The sequence below is a fragment of the Cetorhinus maximus genome, chromosome 7 (genome assembly GCF_964194155.1).
Source record: "Cetorhinus maximus chromosome 7, sCetMax3.hap1.1, whole genome shotgun sequence".
NCBI lineage: Eukaryota > Metazoa > Chordata > Chondrichthyes > Lamniformes > Cetorhinidae > Cetorhinus > Cetorhinus maximus.
The window spans coordinates 85503383-85527438 of NC_135885.1; the positions used below are offsets into that span (position 1 = coordinate 85503383).

The 24056-nt window shown below is 46.2% G+C and overlaps 1 protein-coding gene across 1 annotated transcript in view; it reads right to left on the bottom strand.

Annotated features, from left to right (window-relative positions):
- The window catches only part of ccdc82 (coiled-coil domain containing 82), a 105774-nt gene that overhangs the window by 55426 nt on the left and 26292 nt on the right, over nt 1-24056 (bottom strand). The window contains exons 4-5 of the mRNA XM_078545812.1: nt 8022-8114; nt 951-1075 (exon numbers count right to left, since the gene is read on the bottom strand). Coding sequence (XP_078401938.1) covers nt 951-1075; nt 8022-8114 — 218 coding nt within the window. The remainder of the gene's footprint in view (nt 1-950; nt 1076-8021; nt 8115-24056) is intronic.

Here is a 24056-nt window from a genome sequence, read left to right on the forward strand (position 1 = left end):
GCGAAAGCTTGGTGGTTACACTTAGTTAGGTCCTGTATCTCAATTCTGTTTTTGTTTTGGATTTCCAGCATCCGCAGTAGCTTTTAGCTTCCTGTATCTCTTGGTCATTTTCAACAAACTCGATGTTTCAAGCTCTTTGCAGGCTTGTAATGGTGGACGTCAGTGTCCAGCAGGCACTATGGGCACACTGTAACTCGTGGTGGCTGGAGGTTGAGAGGTTTATAGTGAGGTGCTAACTGGGAAGAGCCACCTAGGTGAGATCTTTGAGGTCTTCAATGTTAATTTTCTTGCAGTATTGCTTTTGTCACCTCCATTGTTTGGGAGCCAGGCTGATGGAGATGGCAGATCGGATAAGGCGGTAATCGGCCCAGCATTTATCAGTACAAGGACAGTCCTTGAATCACCCCCACCATCCCCCCACCACCATCAATAGCCTGGGAGTCAACATTGATGGTGACTGTTCTATCCAGTGAGACAGTGATCTGGAAGCAATCGTCAATACATTTCATACCCTTAATGTCCGAATCAATTGGTTAGATGTGATATAATGATTTATAAATAACATGCTTCACTGGAGACTCATTTTAAACAATGCCACAGTGGACCAGAACTTGTAAATCAAGTGTACAAATCTTGTCTATAACACAGGTTTCTGGAATGGTTAGAGGAAATATATTAGAGAGAAATTCCATCCTCCTAAATTCCATTTCTGTCTTCTTATCTGTTCTCTCAAGAAGGCAACTTTTACGATATTACAGTTGCATAGTCCACCAGCACAATCCCTCACCCAAGGACTTGTCTTCATGTTTGACCCTCAGCAATGAGTGCCATTGGGCTATTTGAGCAAGGACACAGTCTGGGGTGGGACATTTGGCATTATGTATAAGCCTAATCCTATCCTTAACTGATATACAGAGAAAATACAAAAGAATTGCATTCTTAAAACTGACCTGGTAGCGTTTTTTCAATCGACTCGTTGTCCTTAAGTTTACAAGACGTATTTCAATACACCGGTCATCGAAATGATTCAGTGATTTCAACATTTCTTGTGCGTATTTCTTTTTCCTGCTTCCCTCTGTTAGAACACACAGTAAAGAGGAGAATAATATCAGAAAATACAGGAAATACTCAGCAGGGCTGGCAGCATCTGTGGAAAGAGAAGCAAAGCTAACATTTCAGGTCGGAGAGTTTTTGTCAGGGCTGTGGTTGCGTATATTCAAGGTTGAGATGGGCAGATTTTTGATCTCTCAGGGAATCAAAAAAATGGGAAGCCAGCAGGAAAGTGAAGTAGTGTCAGAATGTCAGCCACGATCGTATTGAATAGCAGAGCAGGTTCGAAGGACCGCATGGCTTACTCCTGCTCCTATTTCATATGATATTGTGTTAATGCTGTTTTCTCCCCACAGATTCTGCCTAACCGACTGAGTATTTCCAGAATTTTCTGATTTTATTTCAGATTTCCAGCATCTGCAGTATTTTGCTTTTGTGAAAACTAATATGCTTTGGCTTCTAGGTACTTCCACAATACAAGATAAAATTGTTAAAATCTGAGTTACCAGAGCCATGCATGTCTGTAGTCACCAGATCGTTGTTGATTATTGACCAATCAATCTGAATTTTGTGAAGTTTCACACATAAAATGGTCTCAGGCTATAGAAGGGAGGCACACGCATAATATAGACCTGTAGGGGTAATTATGTCACAGGGAACTGGTAATCTTCTCTCATAGTTCCAGATTACCCTGCAAGCCAGGGTCCGAAAGGGGTGGTACCAGTTGGACAAGCAGTAAAAGTTTGCCAATGCTGTGTGTTGGTAAATTGCATGTTTTTAAAAAAATTCTCAGAATGTAAGCGACTCTAGGCAAGGTCACATCTATTGTCTGTCCCTATCTGTTCTAAAAAAGTGACGCTGGTGGGCCTTCTCTTTGACCTGCTGCAGATCTTGTGCTGATGGTGCACCAATGATGGTGCTAGGGACCCAGTGATGATAAAGGAACAGCAGGGTACATTCATATCAAGATGGAAAAGATAGAAAACTTACAAATGGTGATGTTACCAGAATCTTGTTTATTTGATTAACAGCAACAGCATCCCTAAATGTTGGCTCTTGTCAACCTGCACCTAAAATCTCTGGACTTGGGTAAATGGGGTTTGTGCTTGTGGAGCACAAACTCTATACTGGGCAAACAGAAACATAAACTGTACAGATTACTCAGTAAAATAACCTGTAGAGATTACTCAGGAACATAACCTGTACAGATTACTCAGTAACATAACCTGTACAGATTACTAAATAACATAACCTGTAGAGATTACTCAGTAACATAACCTGTACAGATTACTCAGTAACATAACCTGTACAGATTACTGAATAACATAACCTGTAGAGATTACTCAGTAACATAACCTGCATAGATTCCTCAGTAGCACGAAAGCAAAATACTGAAAATGCTGAAAATCTGAAATAAAAACAGAAAATGCTGAAAATACTCAGCAGTCTGGCAGCATCTGTGGAGAGAGAAAGAGAGTCGCATTTCAGGTTATTGACCTTTCAACATTTTGATTCTGTTATTGTAACCAATTATCATTCAATTCTTTTCCCAGTTTTCTCCTTTACCTCCTCTTCTCTGTTGACGAATGCTGGGATACAGTGAGCAGGCACTGCTGAGCACTCTTCTTTTTTATTTGTTTGTGGGATGTAGGCATTACTGGCTAGGCCAGAATTTGTTAGCCATCCCTAATTGCCCTTGAAAAGGTGGTGGCTAGCCACCTTCTTGAACAGGGCAGGCGATGGCGCAGTAGTATTGTCGCTGGGCTAGTAATCCAGAGACCTGGGGTAACGCTCTGGGGACCCAGGTTCAAATCTCGCCATGGTAGATGGTGGAATTTGAAAGTCTAATGATGGCAATCCATGAATCCATTGTCGATTGCGTAAAGACCCATCTGGTTCACTGATATCCCTTTAGGGAAAGAAATCTGCCTGGTCTAGTCGACATGTGACTTCAGATCCACAGCAATGTGGTTGACTCTGAAATGCCCGAGCAAGGCACTCAGTCAAACTACACCAAGACACTGGAAACGACAACGGCAAACTCAGTCCTGTCGACCCTGCAAAGTCCTCCTTACCAACATCTGGGGGCTAGTGCCAAAATTAGGAGAGCTGTCTCACAGACTAGCCAAGAAACATGGAATCATATCTGACAGATAATGTCCCAGACATGACCATTACCACCCCTGGGTATGTCCCACACTGGTATACAGTCGGGAGGGAGTTGTCCTGGGAGTCCTCAACATTGACTCCGGATCCATGAAAGTAAAACATGGGCAAGGAAACCTCCTGCTGATTACCACATACTGCCCTCCCTCAGCTGATAAATCAGTGTTCCTCCATGTTGAACACCACTTGAAGGAATGTACTCTGGGTGGGGGATTTCAACGTCTTTCAGCAAAAGTGGCTCGGTAGCACCACAGCTGGCCAAGCCCTAAAGGGCATAGCTGCTAAACTGGGTCTGCGGCAGGTGGTGAGGGAACCAACAAGAGAGAAAAACACACTTCACCTCATCCTCATCAACCTACCTGCCACAGATGCATCTGTCCATGACAGTATCGATTGGAGTGAACACCGCACAGTCCTTGTGAAGACAAGTCCTGCCTTCGCATTGAGGATACCCTTCATCGTGTTGTGTGGCATTACCACCGTGCTGATAGTTTTCGAACAGATCTAGCAACTCAAGATGAACATCCATGAGGCGCTGTGGGCCATCAGCAGCAGCAGAATTGTACTCGAGCACAATCTGTAACCTCATGGCCCAGCATATCCCCTGCTCCACCATTACCATCAAGCCAGGAGATCAACCCTGGTTCAATGAAGAGTGCAGGAGGGCATGCCAGGAGCAGCACCAGGCATACCTAAAAATGAGGAGTCAACTTGGTGAAGCTATAACACAGGACTACTTGCATGCCAAACAGCATAAGCAGCAAGTGATAGAGAGAGCTAAGCAATCCCACAACCAATGGATCAGATCTAAGTTCTGCAGTCCTGCCACATCCCGTCATGAATTGTGGTGGACAATTAAACAACTCACTGGAGGAGGAGGAGGCTCCACAAATATCCCCATCCTCAATAATGGGGTTGCCCAGCACAGCAGTGCAAAAGATAAGGCTGAAGCATTTGCTACAATCTTCAGCCTGAAGTGCTAAGTGGATGGTCCATCTCGGTCTCTTCCGGAAGTCCCCAGCATCACAGATGCCGGTCTTCAGCCAATTCAATTCACTTCACGTGATATCAAGAAACAGCTGAAGGCACCGGGTCGTGCAAGGCTATGGGCCCTGACAACATTCCAGCAACAGTACTGAAGACTTGAGCTATAGAGCTTGCCGCGCCCTTAGCTAAGCTGTTCGAGTACAGCTACAACACTGGCATCCACCAGGCAATACGTAAAATTGCTCAGGTATGTCCTGTACATAAAAAGCAGAACAAATGCAACCTGGCCAATTACCGCCCCATCAGTCTACTCTCCGCCATCAGTAAAGCAATGAAAGTGGTCACCAACAGTGCTATCAAGCGGTGCTTGCTTAGCAATAACCTGCTCACTGATGCCCAGCTGGGTTCCGCCAGGGCCACTCAGCTCCTGACCTCAATACAGCCTTGGTTCAAACATGGACAAAAGAGCTGAACTCCCAAGGTGAGGTGAGAGTGACTGCCCTTGACATCAAGGCAGCATTTAATCAAGGAGACCTAGCAAAACTGGAGTCAATGGGAATCAGGGGGAAAACTCTCCGCTGGTTGGAGTTATACCTAGCACAAAGGAAGATGGCTGTGGTTGTTGAAGGTCAGTCATCTCAGCTCCAGGATATCATTGCAGGAGTTCCTCAGGGTAGTGTCCTCGGCCCAACCATCTTCAGCTGCTTCATCAATGACTTTCCTTCCATCATAAGGTCAGACGTGGGAATGTTCGCTGATGATTGCACAATGTTCTGCACCATTCGCAACTCCTCAGACACTGAAGCAGTCCATGTCCAAATGCAACGAGACCTGGACAAGATCCAGGCTTGGGCTGACAAGTGGCAAGTAACATTTGCACCTCACAAGTGTCAGGCAAGGATCATCTCCAACAAGAGAGAATCCAACCATCGCCCCTTGATGTTCAACGGCATTACCACCACTATCAACATCCTGGGGGTTACCACTGACCAGAAACTGAACTGGACTAGCCATATAAATACTGTGGCTACAAGAGCAGGTCAGAGACGAGTAATCCTGCGACGAGTAACTCACCTCCTGACTTGCCAAATCCTGTCCACCATCTACAAGGCACAAGTCAGGGGTGTGATGGAATACTCCCTACTTGTCTGGATGAGTGCAGCTCCAACACTGAAGAACCTTGACAGCGTCCAGGACAAAGTAGCCCACTTGATTGGCATCACATCCACCAACATTCACTCACTCCACTACTGATGCACAGTAGCAGCAGTGTGTACCATCTACAAGATGCACTGCAGGAATTCATCAAGGCTCCTTCAACAGTACCTTCCAAACCCACAACCACTATCATCTAGAAGGACAAGGGCAGCAGGTAGATGGAACAGCACCATCTGGGAGTTCCCCACCAAGTCACTCACCATCCTGACTTGGGAATATATCGCCGTTCCTTCACTGTCGCTGGATCAAAATCCTGGAACTCCCTTCCTAACAGCACTGTGGGTGTACCTACACTATGTGGACTGCAGTGGTTCAAGAAGGCAGCTCACCACCACCTTCTCGAGCGCAAATAGGGATGGGCAATAAATGCTGGCCCAGCCAGCAAAGCCCACTTCCCATGAATGAATAAAAAAGAAAGCTGTAATCCATGTGGTGTTCATATGCCAACAGTGCTATTAGGGAGAGAGTTAAAGACTGGTAATGCACTGGCAATGAAGAAACAGCGATATATTTCCAAGTCAGGATGGTGTGTGTCTTGGAGGGGAACTTGCAGGTGGTGGTGTTCCCATGTATTTGTTGCTCTTATCCTTCTAGGTGGTAGAGGAGATGGGTTTGGGAAGTGCAGTCAAAGAAGCTTAGATGACTTGCTGCAGTGCATATTGTAGATGGTACTCACTGTGGCCACTGGGTATTGGTGGTGGAAGGAGTGAATGTTTAAGGTGGCGGATGCGGTACTTATCAAGTGGGCTGCTATGTCCTGGATGATATTGATCTTCTTAAGCGTTGTTGGAATTGCACTCATCCTAGGAAGTGAAGAGTATTCCATCACACTCCTGAATTGTGCCTTGTAGATGGTGGACTGGCTTTGGGGAGTCAGGAGGTGAGTTACTCACCGCAGAACTCCCAGCCTCTGACCTGCACTTGTAGTCACAGTACACATATGGCTGGTCCAGTTCAGTTTCCAGTCAATGGTAACCCCCTGGATGGTGATGATAGGAGCTTCAGCTACTGAATGTTAAGGGCAGATGGTTAGATTCTCTCTTCCTGGAGATGGTCATTCCCTGGCATTTAGACTAAGGCTATAATAAGGTCTGGAGCCAAGTGGCCCTGAGGGAATGTAATTGAACATCAGTGAACAAGTTATTGGTGAATAAGTGCCACTTGATAGCACTGCCAATGGCACCTTCCATCATTTCGCTTTTGATTGAGAGTAGACTGGTGGAGAGTCTGGATTGGATTTATCCTGCTTTTTGTGGACAAGCCATACCTGGGCAATTTTCCACAATTTTAGGTAGATGCCAATGTTGTAGTTGTACTGAAACAGCCTGGCTAGGGGCACAGCTAATTTTAAACTACAAGTCTTCAATGCTACAGCTGGGATGTTATCAGGGCCCATGGTTTTTTCTATATACAGAGCATTTGGCCATTATTTGCTATCACACGGAGTGAACTGAGTTGGCTGAAGGCTGATATCTGTGACGTTGGGGACGGCAGGAGGAAGTTGAGATGGATCATCCACTTGGCATTTCTGACAAAGATATCTGAAAATGCTTCAGCCTTGTCTTTTACACTGATGTGTTGGGCTTTCCCATCATTGAGGATGGGGATGTTTCTGGATCCTCATCCTCCAGTTAGATATTTAATTGCCCACCACCATTCACGACAGGGTGTGGCTGGACTGCAGAGATTTGATCTGGTCCCTTAGCTCTGTCTTTAACATGCTTCTTCTGATGTTTAGAATGCATGTAGCCCTGTGTTATAGCTTCACCATGTTGGCACCTCATTTTCAGTTATGTCCGGTGCTGCTCCTGGTGTGGTCTCCTTACTGAACCAGAAAGCCCTGGTTCTCCGGTTTGATGGTCATGGTAGAGTGGGGGATATGCCATGCCATGAGTCTATAAATTGTGGTTGAATACATTTCTGCTGCTGCTGATGGCCCACAGCCCGTCATGGATGCCCAGTTTTAAGCTGCTAGATCTGTTCTGAATCTATCCCTTTTAAGACTGTGGTAGTGCCACACAGCACAATAGAGGGTATGTTCACTCTGAAGACAGCTCTTGATCTTCACTAGGTCTATGTGGTGGTCACTACTACCAATACTGTCATGGGCAGATGGATCTGTAACAGATAGATTGATGAGGGTGAGGTCAAGTAGGTCTTTTCCTCTTGTTGGTTCCCTCACCACCAAGTGCAGGCCCAGTCCTGTTCTTCAGGACTCAGCCAGTAGTGGTGCTACTGAACCACTCTTGGTGATGGATTCGGAAGTCCCCCACTAGTGGTCATTCGTTATGTGTGAAGCCTGACAGTACTACTAGTAGATTATTGAATTTATGGAGATATCACACTTGAGTTTGGTTCTGTCCTTACTCAGCAGTGGGTCACTGAATAGCATTCCAGGTTCATTTTACCCTCCATAAGCAATATGCATGGAGTTCAAATTTACTACTGCATTATTCCTTTTGCTGAAACTAAGATTGTCTAATTCAGCACACAATAGGAATCAAATGTTCTCATCTATATGACTCCATTCTACAGTGGACAATACCTTTATTCATTAAAATATGGAGATCTCCCACTTCCCTTTGTGAAGCAATACTCACCATACAAGGATTTGAGGAAATTGTCATCAAGTGCATTGATCACCAAAGCTTTAACAACTCTTCTGAAGTGGGAGTAGAGATCATTGATGCGTACTAAAAACATAAATAGAAAGATAAATTTATATAGGTCCTTAATTCTTAATCTGACTTAAATACTGGCAGATTTCTTGTAGCATTGATCATGGTGCATCAGTGCTTTTATAAGATCAAGGCTATTATGCCTAGTAGTTATCAGGGACACTGGTGTACCAACATTAGGGGTGTCCCTTTGGTGGGAAAGCACTAGGAACAGACCCAAGTTCAGATAGTACTGGAGGGGGCCTCAGGATTTAGTAGCATTTAGAGTGGGGGGGATGGACGGGGTTGGTGGGAATAGACATTGCACTGAGATGTTCTAGGAACAATGGGGTAGGTGCAGAGGTCTGGGCAAATTGGAGAAGAAGATTTCAGGGCCTAAGAATTCAGTAGTCTGGTAGTGGGGAGAATGTGGTTTGGGTATTGGTGAATACTTATAGAGGTTCAGAGGATCTGGGCAATGTGGGAAAAGTCTAGTGAGTAGTGTCTTTGAGTCGAGTGAGAGTAAGCAAGGGGCTTGGGTGTATTAGGAGACAAAGTCTAGGGATATAGCCGAAGGTAGGAGAAGCATAAGCCAACAATTTTGTAATGGAACCCAAATTGACCACTTTCAAACCGTCAGATTTCAACTCCCTTTTGCTATAAACGCTTTAATCATGGAAAATGATTCATCTTCAAGGAATAAGGACAATCTGGAAGAATTTGGGTTTTTTAAAAGACACTGTCCCTGAAAGGGTTAATGCAAGGGCTCTGGTTGATGCTGTTCCTGGAAAAGACAGCATTTTACAAGAAAAGGTAATTAAGCAGTTGTAAAGAAGCTGGAAGCCTCTTGACCCCGATGGACTGTGTACAAAAGGGTCACATGATGGTTTATGGCTTTGCAAAAAAACATGCTTTGGAAAACTGCATTTAAAAGCGGATAGGCTGTTTTTGCTTTGGAGGAAACAAGAAGGGTCAACTGCTTGGGTAAAGGAGACAACAGCTCCTGAAGCTTCAGACCCAGTCCAAAGCAGAGAGTGAATAGAAGTTGCTCTGAAGTTGCTCTACATTCTGAAATTGACTGACTGTAAGTTTTCTTTGAAGTCGGCCTGAAAGGTACTGCAAGAGTTATCGATTGTTTCCCAGGCCAGTGCTGAGAAACCAACTATGTAACCTGGATGCCATTTGGTTTTAATTTTGTTGTTATTGAAGAAACCTGAGCTTTGAGTGATCATTCTGAGATTAATAGGTAAAGCATATATTTGGCCGTATAGCCAGCTAGAAAAAGCATTTAAATATATTTTGTGACCCGTGGAGTAGTGAAACAAGAGATCGACAGTGCATTCTTCCCATCTCGGTCATAACACTTTGTGTTCCCCAGTCTGTCTGTAGCCACCTCTGCACCCACATCACTTACTCCATTGTTTTTATGTTACTGCCTTGAAGCATTTAGGCTTAAAGTGTTTGCCTCTTAATGGATGTAAAATCAAGGAGGCTATTTTCCACTTTGATGCCCTTAACTTGTTGATAGTGCACATTGTTACAATTATGAGGCTTATAAGACTGTTGTGTTTTGTGTGAGATGACTAAGACCTCACCCTGTACATTCTTTATAGATATAGATATCCTCATGGCTATCTCTAAAATTTAAAAAACTGTACTGAAGCTATATTTGTCTGTGACCCTCGAACAAAGGAGCTACCATGGCAGTATCACAGAAACTTGCACCTCGTTATCTCTGAAGAGACACTAATGACCCCCTGTGGGCTGCAGAGACCATCTGCATTTCATAAGCCAGGCTGGCCAGCCAGAGTCTGCTTGTCTGCTAAGACAAAGAGCCCTGAAATCTCCCTTTCAAGTCTTAATGACTGGAACATTTAACCATCTCAGGAACTCCGATGAGGGATACACATCCCTTGTCAAAGATAATATGGAGAGGTCAGAGTCATGTGACATGGAGCTCTAGCTTGTGTAACCAGCAATATTGCCTTGCTGTACTACAAAATCTCAGTCTATCATTTTGCCATCTAACTAGCAGCAACACAGAAAAGGGGCTCTTCCCAGATTGAATATCTGGCTCCATCTGCACTGTTTCTACTGGAACTTCTGGACAGAATTTTGCCCTTGGTGGGCGGGGGGGCCCACCGCTATTTTGAGTGGGCGGGCCAATTAAGGCCCGCCCAGTGGCCTGCCCGACAGGATGTGCTCTGTGCGGGGGGAGGGGGGAGGAATCCCCAGCTGTCAAAGTGCGCTCTTTCGCGCATGCACGTGAAAGGGCACAATGCTCCCTGAGACTAAGTGGTGTCTCAGGGAGATCAGTGACAGTGCACAAAACTTAAAAAATAGAAAAATAAAAATATTATTAACATGTCCCCCTCATGTGACAATGTCACACGAGATGGGTCATGTTAATAAAAAGGACATAAACTTTATTAAACTTTTTAAAAACAGACATGAAACCTCATCCCGCTAGTGGATGAGGTTTCATGCATTATTAGGAGCCCGTTGGGGCTCCTGGCCTGTCCACCAGCCTTAAGGTTGAACGGGCAGGTTTTTACTTATCTTAATTAGCTTGTCAATGGTCTCAATTAGCCATTGGCAGGTCGGCGGGCGAACAGCTGATTTCGCTGTCTGCACGCCTTCCTAAAAATTTAAAGGGACTGGGATGACGTCGGGGGTTCCTCCTGACGTCATCCCACGTCATTTTCCCGTCAGCGAGCAGGGCCCGCCCCCAAATCACCGACAGGAAAATTCTGGCCTCTGTACCATCGTCGACAAGACTGGTTCATCTCTGCATGCCCATCTCAACGTGTGACCATTTTTGTCAGTCACCATGAGTCGGGGAGATGTTTGACCTCTTCAGGGATACTTTGAGAACATCCCTAAAGTATTTCGGTGGAGGTGGCTTTGAGTAATTTAGTACTTTGATTCTGGGCATGTTGGCTTGAGGGAAGAACTTGCTGCTGCACCACTTTTCTTGCCACTAGATTTGCAGAATCTTTTGAAGACACTGCTGATGGTGCTTTGAGGTAGTTGCATGGTGCCATGACCTGAGGGTTCGAGATCCTGGTCTTCTTCTGAAAAGCTCAATGACTGAAGTTGGAGTGATTTTGGTTTTGAATTGAAGGTGGCATGCAACAGCCAGGTCCTGGTGGAGTTAATGGGTTGAAGGGCCAGGATCGTCCACAACCTTGAAAAATTTATCCAAGGGCTGTTGAACTATTTTCTTTTGCTTCTCCTGCACGACTGCTCTGTAACAGTTAGTACCATCACTGATCACCCTGTTCATTTGGCACAGTGCTCTCTGTTTGGGTCATCCTCTGTGAAGGTTTCCATTGCCTCTTCTATGAGTTGGAAACTTCTTGACAGTCGTTTCATTGACAAAACCCGAGAGGGAGGTTTTTCAGCATGATCTTCCCCTTCAGCTCGTTAACTCTCTAGCTGCATTAAGTTTTCATTGGCCAATTCCTCTCATGGGATGCAAGCAATTCTACCACATCAGCCTCATCCACTTCATCAAAGACAGCCTCCCTCGCCAAGCTAATTACTTCACAGTGAATCTCAGGGGCAGCGCCGTGAGATTCTCCATGGCCACTAACACACTTGAGCCACAATTTCCACCACAAACTGTTCAGGCACGACGACATGACTTCATCCCATGAATCAGCAACATTGTCGATGTCCTCGAGGATGTTGTAGTCATGCCAAAATTCCCTGACTGATGGCACATTCCCACCATTTGCTGCCTTGATGAGTTGGGAGAAGGTACGGCTTAGATAGTAAGCCTTCAATGTTGTTATTGCTCCCTGACCTTTCGGCTAGATGAATGAAGTCGTGTTGGGTGGCAGGAAAATCACCTTCACATTTTCAGACAACTCATCAAGGCTGACAGAATGATCTGGGCAATTATCCAAGAGGAGCAATATCTTGAAGGCGAGATTTTCTCTGGCAGGTTTGGCATACAGAGGGAACCATTCTTGAAAGAGTGTTCCTGTCATCCAGGCTCTCTTATTTAACGCCAAATGACATGCAAATGCGCCTTGGAATAACCCCTTAATGCCCGTGGTGTCTTGGACTAGTATACCATTAAGGGCTTAAACTTAAAATCTCCTGCACTGTTTCCACCAAGCAGCACAGTCAGGCAATCTTTGGCAGCTTTAAATCCTGGCACAGTCCTCTCCTCTTTCAAAATGTAATCCTCTGCAGAAAACATTTCCAAAAAAGCCCCATCTCATCAGCATTAAAAACTTGATTTGGTGAGTAGCCACCATCTTCAAAGGTTCTCTTCAAATGGGCAAGGAATTCATCAGGAATGTATCAGCATTAGCTGCTTCGCCAGTCACTTTAATGTTGTGCAGATAGGATCACCTCTTGAAACGCTCAAACCATCCATGACTATAGTTGAAACTTTCTGACTGAGAACTTCACCCTGCTCATTCTGTAAGTTTTCTTACAGGCTTTTGGCTTTTTCTTGGATGACCATCAAACTAAGAGGCACCTGGCATTGGTTTCGGTCTTCGATCCAGACTGCCGAGAGTCTTTCCATGTTCTCCATTGTGCTGCTTCTAGACTGAATGACCCTACCAGCATTTAAAGATGTGACACTTTGGACACTTTGTTCGATTTCTCAGTGTTACTATGGATTGTTCTTATTGTTGTGGGGAGTAGCCCAATAACTCTACTAATATTGACTGCTCATTCTCCAGCCACAAGACATTCTAAAACATTCAAGTTCACTGCGAGGCTGATAATTTTTCTTGCTTTCTTTGCAGCAGCAGGCTCACTACCACCACTAGCTGGACATTTCTGGCTTATGTTTAAAGGCGATTCCAAGTTGATTTTGCAGCCCAAATCACAAGCCTGAAACAAGGGGCTTTAAAATGGCTCCTCTGCCACACCTGCTGCAGACTTCAACAAGGGAGTCAGTCTCCTGAAGGGTACACCCTGTATTTTTCACCCATTCCAGCTCTAAGAGTGTTGTAGGGTGTTGGATGCCATTCGGTAGGTCTTAATGAATTCTTTGTAATGTTAAGTAAGTTAACTGTATGTATTTATTAACAACAAGAACTATGTACACATTTACAATAAAGGAGCTGTCTCCAAGCTTGCTTGTGCACACGGCTCTGTCCAACACGAGACGGACCCCTCGATGCAGGTCATGTGTTGTCTCACATCAGTGTGTGGGCAGTACTATGCTCAGTCCCACATTAACCCTATTTCCAGACCCATATACTACACTTCCCTCCCAGTCCTTATCCAACGTATTTCGAGTTATTCCAGTTTAACCCATGGCCTGAATCTTGCGTTCTGAGGTCGGGTGCATAATACACATAAAATTGCACGAAATGACGACAGGCGTGCGTCCCGATGTCATCACACACACATGCACTATTGAAGTCAGTGGGCACGCGTGAGAGTCAGAGCAGCACTTGCCAACAATTAAAGGGCCAATTAAGGTCATTAAAAAGCCTATTGACCGCGATTTCACGTTGCCCAAGCAATTTTTAGCTCATCAGATGGGCAAAACGGGTGGGCGGAAATCACATTTTAATCATTTCCTCATCCATGGGCGGAATAAAAGGCCCCTGGAGCAGCAGCACTTTCTCTGTCATTGCCAGTCCTTTGCTGTGTGAGGACAGAGTTGGCCCAGAGTTTCTTTGCATCTCATTTGATTGTCAAGCCTGCCTTTCAGCATTAGAAGGTTCTCATCTTCCCTGGAAGATTCCCCTGAGTATTGCAGCACAGGGCTCCTTCATTTCCAAGGCACTCCTCCTCTGCATCCCATCTAATGGGGATAGTTTTTCTGCTGGTGGAGCCTCCTCTGAAGAGGAAGAGAGGGGCAGGAGGGAGAGGGGGCCAGGTGGGCACGTGCAGCGTTCCAGGGACACATCTTTAAGAGGAGCGGCACAGGCTTAGTTGCTGCAGAACCAGCAGGGAGGCCAAGACAAGAGGGCATGCCAAAGACGCCACTAACCAGCGACTACAGTGCTCAGGCAGCTCTCCAACCACCTCCAGATGTCCGAGGTCCAGTGCTGTTGGAGACTTCCCCTCTCCAGGGACACAGTGACAGCAATATGTCACGTGATAGGTCCGGAAATCGTCTCTAACTGCATGGGCGGCTATCCCATGCCGGTGACTTTGAAGGTCACAGTGGCCCTCAACTTCTCTGCCTCTAGTTCTTTACAGGGCTCAGTGGGGGATCTGTGCGGCATTTCTCAATCAGATTTGTATCAAACTTGTGACTGATGCTATCTTTAGACACGTCTGCAAGTTCATCCACTTCTGAAGAGATGAGGCAAGCCAGGCAGAGAGAGCATGAGGCTTCGCTGCGATGACTGGGTTTCTCCGCATCCAGGGTGTGATAGATTCCACTCACATGGTCATCAAGGCACCAGCCAGTGAGCCGGGAGCTTTTGTAAACAGAAAGTGGTTCTGTGACAGATTCTCCAAGTTTGTGCCCGTTACCCTGGGAGCTCACACGGTGTTTACGTCTTGCGGCACTCACTGGTACCAAGGCTGTTTGTGGCTCCTACACAAGTGGATGGATGGCTCCTGGGTGACAAGGGCTACCCCTTGAAGAGATGGCTGATTGACTCCACTTCATTACCCAAGAACTGAGGCCGAAGAGGGATACAACAGGAGTCATGCCTCCACAAGGGCAGTGGTGGGGAGGGACATTGGGCAGCTGAAGATGCGCTTCAGATGCCTGGACCAATCAGATGGAGCATTACAGTATCCTCCAGAACCTGTCTCCCCCTTAGTCGTTGCATGCTGCGCCCTGCACAACCTGGCTCTGTCAAGGGGGGACCCACTGGAGGCTGAGGAAAGTGAGGCAGCTCCACAGCCCAGGGAGGGTGACTCAAGTGATGGCTCAGAGGAAGAACCTGGGGAGGCGCAGGATGAGGACCTCGAGACAACAGACAGGAACCCTCCTGGAGGCAGGGGCACCAGGGATACTTTGACCCAGCAAACCTTCAGTTAGCATCCAAGGCAATGATACCTCGTCAAGTCAATGGCACTGTCTCCTTTGCTAACAATCAGTAAATGAGAACCAAACCCAGTACGCCAGCACCACATCATACTTTTACAAGCCTGTGCTGCACTACCTCATGCCCACTCACCTGGGCAGTGACCTCTGCTCAGGCCTTCTTCGCCTTCTCTTGCCGTCCCTGTGCATTTGGATATGCCGCCTGGCACAGATCTCCCTGACCAGCACTCCGAGGCACTCATCTGAGAAACAGGAGTGAGGGGTGCAGTTTGCCCACCTGGCTTGCCCTCCCACCTTCCACAACCACCAGATGATAAGGCCATGACTGCACACTAGGACATTTCTTGGATTGTTTCCAAACAGCTCCCTCAGTCTGCCCCATAACTCCTGGCAGCCTTCAGAGAGCTGCCTCTTCCATATTTTGAACACCCGCTGTGTCCCCACTGGACCTGGCACCCGACGCTTCCAACCCCCACACACGGAAAACACATCTAGCAGTCTTGTTTCACGTTTACTGGGCCTTAATTGGCTGCCCAGAGTAAGATTGCGTTCACAGCACTATCTCGGCCTGGAGCTTCCAGCCGGGCCAACTTCAGGCGCACCCCAAGGGTAGAATTCAGGCCCATGTATTTACATTGTTATTACCACCCCATCTTCCCCTTCAAGTCTCTGAGTTTATAGGTTCAGGCAGTCGGGAGGCCTTATTACCCTTCCATATCTCAGTCGCACCAGCGGCAGAGGAGTGGTAGGATCTTTCATTGTAAGTAAACTCTGTTGACTGGAAGGTTGTTCTGGCATCTGGGTATCTTCCTCAAGGTCTCTCCACTGTACTATGGGTCCTGGAATGAGGAGGAGACTCCTCTTGTTTCTCCTGACTGTACCGTCTGGGGTGCCAACCTGGTAGGATCGGGGTTGGACATTGTCCTTCCTGACAATAGTACCTTCTCTCTCTCTAGGTCTTTAATCCTAGAGACCTTGTCATCCATTCATAGTTGTGGCAAGTATCTGGCGCGGTGCCTTTTGTTGTAGGTAGAAGCTTATGCCTGTCTGTAGGGGAGCTGTCTTGCTTGGATGTCCTGATAACCCTTGGTTACCAATCCTGGTATTAGTATTTTCGGCAGATTGGAAGTTATGTGCCCTGCCAACCAGAAGTTGGGTGGGGCGAGGCTGCACTGTAACGGGGTGGACCTGTAGGTTAGCAGTGCTGTGGAAAAGACCTCACTCTTTTTTTTAGGAGGACTTTTACAGTGCGGGCCCCTCTTCTGGCCTCCCAATTAACTGTGGGTATCTTAGGGAGCTAGTACAGTGGTGGAAGCCAGATGTGGTGGCGAAGTGCGCAAGTACTCATTTGAAAATTGTGGGTCATCAACGTTCACAATCCTGTCCGGGATGCTGTGACTCATGAACATCTACTTCAGTGCCTTAATTACTGCCTCTGTGGTTGTTGTATATAGTTGCTTCACCTCAAACCATCTGGAAAAGTGATCCGCCACTAAAAGCAGCAGTTTGCTGTTGCAGAGAAATAAGTTGATGCCTAGCCTCTCCCATGGCCTGGTGGGAAATTGTGTGGGAATGATGGGCTCTCTTTGGCCTTGTACGTGCAGCACACACACCTGAAAGTTTGCTATGGTGTCCTCAATAGCCCTGGAAATGCCTGGCCACCAGATAGCGGACTGAACCCATACCCGGCACTTGGTGATGCCCAGGTGGTCCTGGCGTATTTTTTGAAGGATCTCCGGCTGAAGGAAAACTGGGATGACAAGCCGCTCATTGTAGACCAGGAGATCGTCTATGGCCGTAAAGTGATTTTGTTGGTCAAACCAAGCTTTCATGGTACCACTAGTTGGACTGGTGGCCATCCTTGTTGGCAGTAACGGTGGCTGCAAGTGCCATGCTCATCTCATATTTGTTCCTGGTGAATCTGTTTGAGTTTACTTGCATTTGCTGGCAGGTGTCTCCTTGTCAATTGGGAGTACGCTTCCAGCTCTTCAATGAGATTGACATCCTGTTTTGCTGGAAGGCTACTGTCACCCTGGAAAGTGTGTCTGCCTGTTTGGTTTTTGCCTTGGATGCATACCGTCTCAGAGGTAAATCTCATGAGCATAGGCCGAACCTCTGGATTCTAGAAGGCATCTTTGCCAGCTCCTTTTCATCTACTAATGAGACCAGTGGCTTATGGTCTGTTTCAACTGTGACCCTGAGGCTGGTGATATAATCCAAAAAATTCTCACGTGCCCACGTGACTGTGAGGGCTTCCCTTTCTGTAATGATGCATCTCATCTCTGTGTCCAACATCCCTCTGTAAGCATAGTAAACTGGTCAGTGATTTCCATCCAATTGTTCCTGTAGGCCTGTGGATGAGGCATCCGCTACTATGGTGTTGGGCAGGGATGGGTCGTAGTGGGGCAGAATGTCAGTGCAGAGTAGCATCGCTTTGATGCGAGTGAATGTTTGTCCTTGATGTGAGTCCCAGTACCATGCCTGGTCTTTCTTAAATAAATGCCTCAAAGGTTCTGTTACCTGTGCTAAATTTGGTAAAAGTTTTACCAACTGATTCACTATCCCCAAGAATCACTGGAGCTCTGGAATCGAGTATGGGGCTGGGAACTCACGAACGGCTTTAATTTTCTGTAGGTCCACCATGATGCCGTTATTACTGACGATGTGGCTCAGGAGATCCTCAGGGTAGTGTCTTAGGCCCAACCATCTTCAGCTGCTTCATCAATGACCTTCCTTTCATCATAAGGTCAGAAATGGGGATGTTCGCTGATGATTATACAATGTTCAGCACCACTTGTGACTTCTCAGATACTGAAGCAGCCCATGTGCAAATGCAGCAAGACCTGGACAATATCTAGGCTTGGGCTGACAAGTGGCAAGTAACGTTTACACCACACAAGTACCAGGCAATGACCATCTCCAACAAGAGAGAATCTAACCATCACCCCTTGGCATTACCATCGCTGAAACCCCCATTATCAATATGCTGGGAGCTACTATTGACCAGAAACTGAACTGGACTAGCCTTATAAATATTGTGGCTACAAGAGCAGGTCAGAGGCTAGGAATCCTGCGGCAAGTAACCCATCTCCTGACTCCCCAAAAGCCTGTCCTCCATCTACAAGGCACAAGCCAGGGGTGTGATGGAATACTCTCCAATTGCTTAGATGAGTGCAGCTCCAACAACACTCAAGAAGCTTGAGATGGAGATGTCTGCTGCTAGTTTGATTCAAGCAGCCATTGTTTAAAATTGTTTCAAGGCTGAGTGCGAGTACCATTGCAGCGGAAACCCGCCAAAACCGGCAAACATGGATAAAGCCTTTGTCTTCAAACAAACGCTTCAAACACTCCGTCAACACCATCCAGGACAAAGCAGCTCGCTTGACTGGCACCTCATCCACAAACATTCATTCCCTCCACCACAGACACACAGTGACAGATTTGTACACCATCTATAAGCTGCACTGCAGAAATTCACCAGGGCTCCTTAGGCAGCACCTTCCAAGTCCACAACCACTACCATCTAGAAGGACAAGGACAGCAGATACATAGGAAAACCACCACCTAGAAGTTCCCCTCCAAGCCACTCACCATCCTGACTTGGAAATATATCGCTGTTCCTTCACTGTCGCTGGGTCAAAATCCTGGAACTCCCTTCCTACACCACATGGACTGTAGCAGCTCAAGAAGGCAACTCACCACCACCTTCCCAAGGGCAATTAGGGATGGGCAACAAATGCTGGCCCAGGCAGCAACACCCACATTCCGTAAATGAATTTAAAAAAGGGAACTGAATAAATGTTTTGGAGAATTCACATTTCTCATTTAACGTCAGCCCTGCTTCCTGCAGGCTCCCTAAGACTTCTGTGAATCTCATCATGCTCCCCCACCCTTTTACCACGAACCAATACATCATCCATGTGGCAAATGGCCCCCTGTAGGCCCTGCAAAATGGCCGACATAAAATATTTCTGGGGTTGAAGTGATTCCAAACGGCAGGTGGTAAAAGCAGAATGTGTCGAAGGGGTTAATGACTGTGGTCAGCAGCCTGGATTTTTCATCAAGGGGAAGTTGCCAAAAGCTGCTGTTGGCATCTAGCTTTGAAAATACTGTGCTCTTCGAGAGTTTAGTCAGGCTTTCGTCCAGCGAGGACCTGAAATGGATTTCTCTGACTATGGCTTTATTGAGCTGTGTCAGGTTGACATAAATACTTTTTTGAGACTGAGACTATACGGTTGGTTGTGTGACTGGGGAGATGACGCTAATGTGTGTCATCTCGTCCAGCTGCTGCTGCACTTGTTTCATGAGTGGCTGGGGAATCTTTTGTGGTGTGAATAGGCACACAGATTTAGCATCCTCCCTCAGTGTGACCGTGTATATGTTTTTCAGTAGCCCCAGTCCTGAAAAAGAGCTTCAGGAACTCACTTTTATACATGGAGCCAGGCCCTTGTTGGTTGATCTCGTCAATGTTTTATAAAAGGTTAAGTTCAGCACAGGCTTGCAGCTTAGCAGTGAGCAGTCTATGAACAGGGTCTCTTGGGTTCTTCTATCCTTGCACCTCAGTGTCGTCTGCAGGGTGCCTTTCACCAGGAGCTTTATGCCTCCCGCTCCGTATAGGTGTGTCCTGGGTGACATCAGCTGTTGGGTCACCAGCCATGGTTCTCTGTCTGACAGGAACGTAACACTTGCCCCTGTGTCCAATTTAAAATTTGTGAAATGGCCGTTAACCAAAATGTCCATATTCCAAAATGAAAATCCAGGATCTTTGACCTCGCCCAAGAAGCACTGTTGTGTGCCCTTCGGTGTGCAGCCGGTTAGGGTATTGCTTCCCTTGGCCTGGAGTGTCCCTGTTTCTGTGCTGTTTAACTAACTGGACTGTGGCATTTCCTTTGCACCACAGTTTACTTTCTCCTCTTAAAATGGACCTGCGCTGCACACAGAATTCAGACCGCCTATCAATCTGGATAGCTTTCTCAAGGGTTAGATATTCCTTCGCTTGTGGCATGTCTGAGAGTGCGCCTTCTGCTACTCCTGCAACGATTCTATCCCTGATAAGTTCAGATTTCAGGTTTCCGTATTCGCAGCCTTCAGCCACCCTGTACATATCATTAATGAATGAGTCGGCAGGTTCTCCAGGCTACTGAACGCACTATTAAATTTAGCTCTTTTGAAGATTTTGTTACTTCTTAGGTTAAAATAAACATCAAATGATTTTAGTGCTTCTTCAAATTTAGCAGGTGATTCATTCTTTCCTTGTGTAACAATAATGCCGTCCGCCATCAGCCATACTGAATAAAGCAGTGTGTTAACTTGTTCAACTTCTGTCTTTTCATCCAGATCTGAAGCAATCCTGTATCAAAGGATTGTTTTTCTCTAAAGTCCCCAGTTATCAGATTGATCTGGGCTTTGGATAAGTCCAAATTGATCTGGAAGAGTAGATTTCTGATCCGTGGTTAAAAAATTTGAAAGTGGAGTTTCAGCTTTAAGAAGTGCTGAAATTCGAGATGGCGCCGCCGTTTGTTTGAAGACAAAGGCTTTGTCCGTGTTTGCCAGTTTCCGCTGCAATGGTACTTGCACTCAGCCTTGAAACAATTTTAAACAATGGCTGCTTGAATCAAACTAGCAGCAGACATCTCCGTCTCAGCACTTTGCTTTAGGGTCGCGAAAGCAATCAATCATGACCTTTGCTGGTCTTTAAAGCTGATTCTTTTGTCATAATTCACAGAATCACAGGGTCATACAGTGCAGAAGAGGCCCTTCGGCCCATCGAGTCTGCACCGACATGTGAGAAACACCTGACCTACCTACCTAATCCCATTTACCAGCACTTGGCCCATGGCCTTGAATCTTATGACGTGCCAAGTGCTCATCCAGGTACTTTTTAAAGGACGTGAGGCAACCCGCCTCCTCCACCCTCCCAGGCAGTGCATTCCAGACCGTCACCACCCTCTGGGTAAAAAAGCTTTTCCTCACATCCCCCCTAAACCTCCTGCCCCTCACCTTGAACTTATGTCCCCTTGTGACTGACCCTTCAACTAAGGGGAACAGCTGCTCCATATCCACCCTGTCCATGCTCCTCATAATCTTGTACATCTCGATGAGGTCGCCCCTCAGTCTTCTCTGCTCCAATGAAAACAACCCAAGTCTATCCAACCTCTCTTCATAACTTAAATGTTTCATCCCAGGCAACATCCTGGTGAATCTCCTCTGCATCCCTTCCAGTGCAATCACATCCTTCCTATAGTGTGGCGACCAGAACTGCACACAGTACTCCAGCTGTGGCCTCACCAAGGTTCTATACAACTCCAACATGACCTCCCTACTTTTGTAATCTATGCCTCAATTGATAAAGGCAAGTGCCCCATATGCCTTTTTCACCACCCCACTAACATGCCCCTCCGCCTTCAGAGATCTATGGACACATACGCCAAGGTCCCTTTGTTCCTTAGAACTTCCTAAAGTCATGCCATTCATTGAATACTTCCTTGTCAAATTACTCCTTCCAAAGTGTATCACCTCACACTTTTCAGGGTTAAATTTTATCTGCCACTTATCTGCCCATTTCACCATCCCGTCTATATCTTCCTGTAGTCCAAGACGCTCAACCTCACTGTCAACCACCCGGCCAATCTTTGTGTCATCCTCAAACTTACTAATCCTACCCCCCACATAGTCATCTATGTCGTTTATATAAATAACAAATTATAGGGGACCCAGCACAGATCCCTGTGATAAACCACTGGACACTGGCTTCCAGTCACTAAAGCATCCTTCTGTCATCACCCTCTGTCTCCTACAACTAAGCCAATTTTGAATCCACCTTATCAAATTACCCTGTATCCCATGTGCATTTGCCTTCTTTATAAGGCTCCCATGTGGAACCTTGTCAAAAGCTTTGCTGAAATCCATATAAATTACATCAACTACACTACCCTCATCTACACACCTGGTCACCACCTCAAAAAATTCAACCAAATATGTTAGGCATGACCTCCCTCTGACAAAGCCATGCTGACTATCCCTCATCAAACCTTGCCTTTCCAAGTGGAGTTAGATTCTCTCCTTCAGAATTTTCTTCAATAGTTTCCCTACCACTGACGTGAGACTCACTGGCCTGTAGTTCCCTGGCTTATCTCTACAACCTTTCTTAAATAGCGGAACCACATTAGCTGTTCTCCAGTCCTCTGGCACCTCCCCCGTGGTCAGGGAGGAATTAAAAATTTGGGTCAGAGCCCCTGCGATCTCTTCCTTTGCCTCCCTCAGTGCTCTGGGACACAGATCAACCGGACCTGGAGATTTGTCCACTTTTAAGCCTGCCAAAACCTCCAATACCTCGTCACTCCCTATATCAATTTGCTTAAGAACCTCGCAGTTTCTCTCCCTGAGTTAGATACCTTCATCCTCATTCTCTTGGGTGAAGACGGATGTGAACCACGGATGTTAACAGCACTCTAGCGATGTCCTCTGGCTCCACCCATAGATTTCCCCCTTGGTCCCTTATGGGCCCTACTCTTTCCCTGGTTATCCTCTTCCCATTGATATACTTATAGAATATCTTGGGATTTTCCTTACTTTTACCAACCAGAGCTTTCTCATATCCCCTCTTTGCTCTCCTAATTCCTCAGAATTAATTTTTTTTTTCCCTCTGAGCGCCGGCTCGGGAATCTGTTTTCTCCAGCTAAATTTTTAAATGGCAATTTCTGACCACTGAACTATTTAAAAGTTTCTCAGGACTTGCTGTATCCTGGAATTTAAAAGGTTTAGCTCACCCCTGCTAGGTCTGCTGACTCTGCCCTCTGGGAATTGAAGCTGGACTTCCAAAAGATTCTACAGAGTCTTCTGCTGCAGTGAAGAATTTTATATTTCTGCCTTCAGCTTCCAAGCCTCTCTTTGAAGCTTTTCCCTGGCAATTTTCCACTGCACATCTGCTTCCTGAGCTTTTCTTCTGGTCAGAATACTTCTTCAAATTTTTCTTTAGTCCACAGGATTTTATTTTTTCTACACATTTTTTGCGGGATTTGGGGCTTTTCCATTCACTGCCACTATGTTGTAGGGTGCTGGATACCGTTTGGTACATCTTAATGAAGTCTTTTGAGCCTTAAGTAGGTTAACTGTATGGGCAGGATTTTTCCCTCATCAGGCAGGCGCGCGCCCGACCCAAACGAGAGTAAAACAGTGCGCGGTGACGTCAGGCGAGCGTCCCAACGTCATCACGCACTCTCATGATATTTCGCTTGACAGGTGCACACGAGAGGTGGCAGCACGCTGCCGACAATTAAGTGGCCTATCAAGGCCCTTAATCAATTAATTAAATAGGACTTTTCGCTGCCTGTAAAAGTGTTTGGTTGGCGGGCAGGCAAAAATGCCAAGCAGCCTTTGGATTTTTTATGAAACCTCATCCAGGGGAGGGATGAGGTTTCCAACAGGAATTAAGAATAGAATAAAAATGTTTAAAACCCACTTTATAACATGTCCCTGCTCATGTGACAGAGCAAATGCCTCTCTCTCACAGGCTTCAATAATTCCTGTGACAGCAGGCACTCCTAAAGTTCCAAAACTGAAATCAATTAAGTCAAGAAATGGGCCGTTCTTCAGAGATGAGCAGCCCAGGCTTCAATATTTTGCTTGCAAAAGAAAACTTTGGATAGGTGTTCTTTCTTCTGAACTTTGCCTCTGGGTTTTTCTAAAAAAATCAAAGCTCACTTGGGTGCAAAAACCCTTCTTCGCAATGGCACTGATCAGGTCACAAGGCCTGACGTCAGATAAACATTAGACAAGCCGATATTCGATGACGCGCAACGCATGTACTGAGGACAACAACATGCAGTGACGTGCAACACGCACACTGAGGACAATGATGCACATGCAACACGTGCACTGAGGATGATGACACATGTGCAACATGTGCAATGAGGAGGCCAATGGCGACGCACAATGACAGAAAAATGGAAATTGCAACACAATTCAGAGAAACAGACCCAGAAAACGAAATG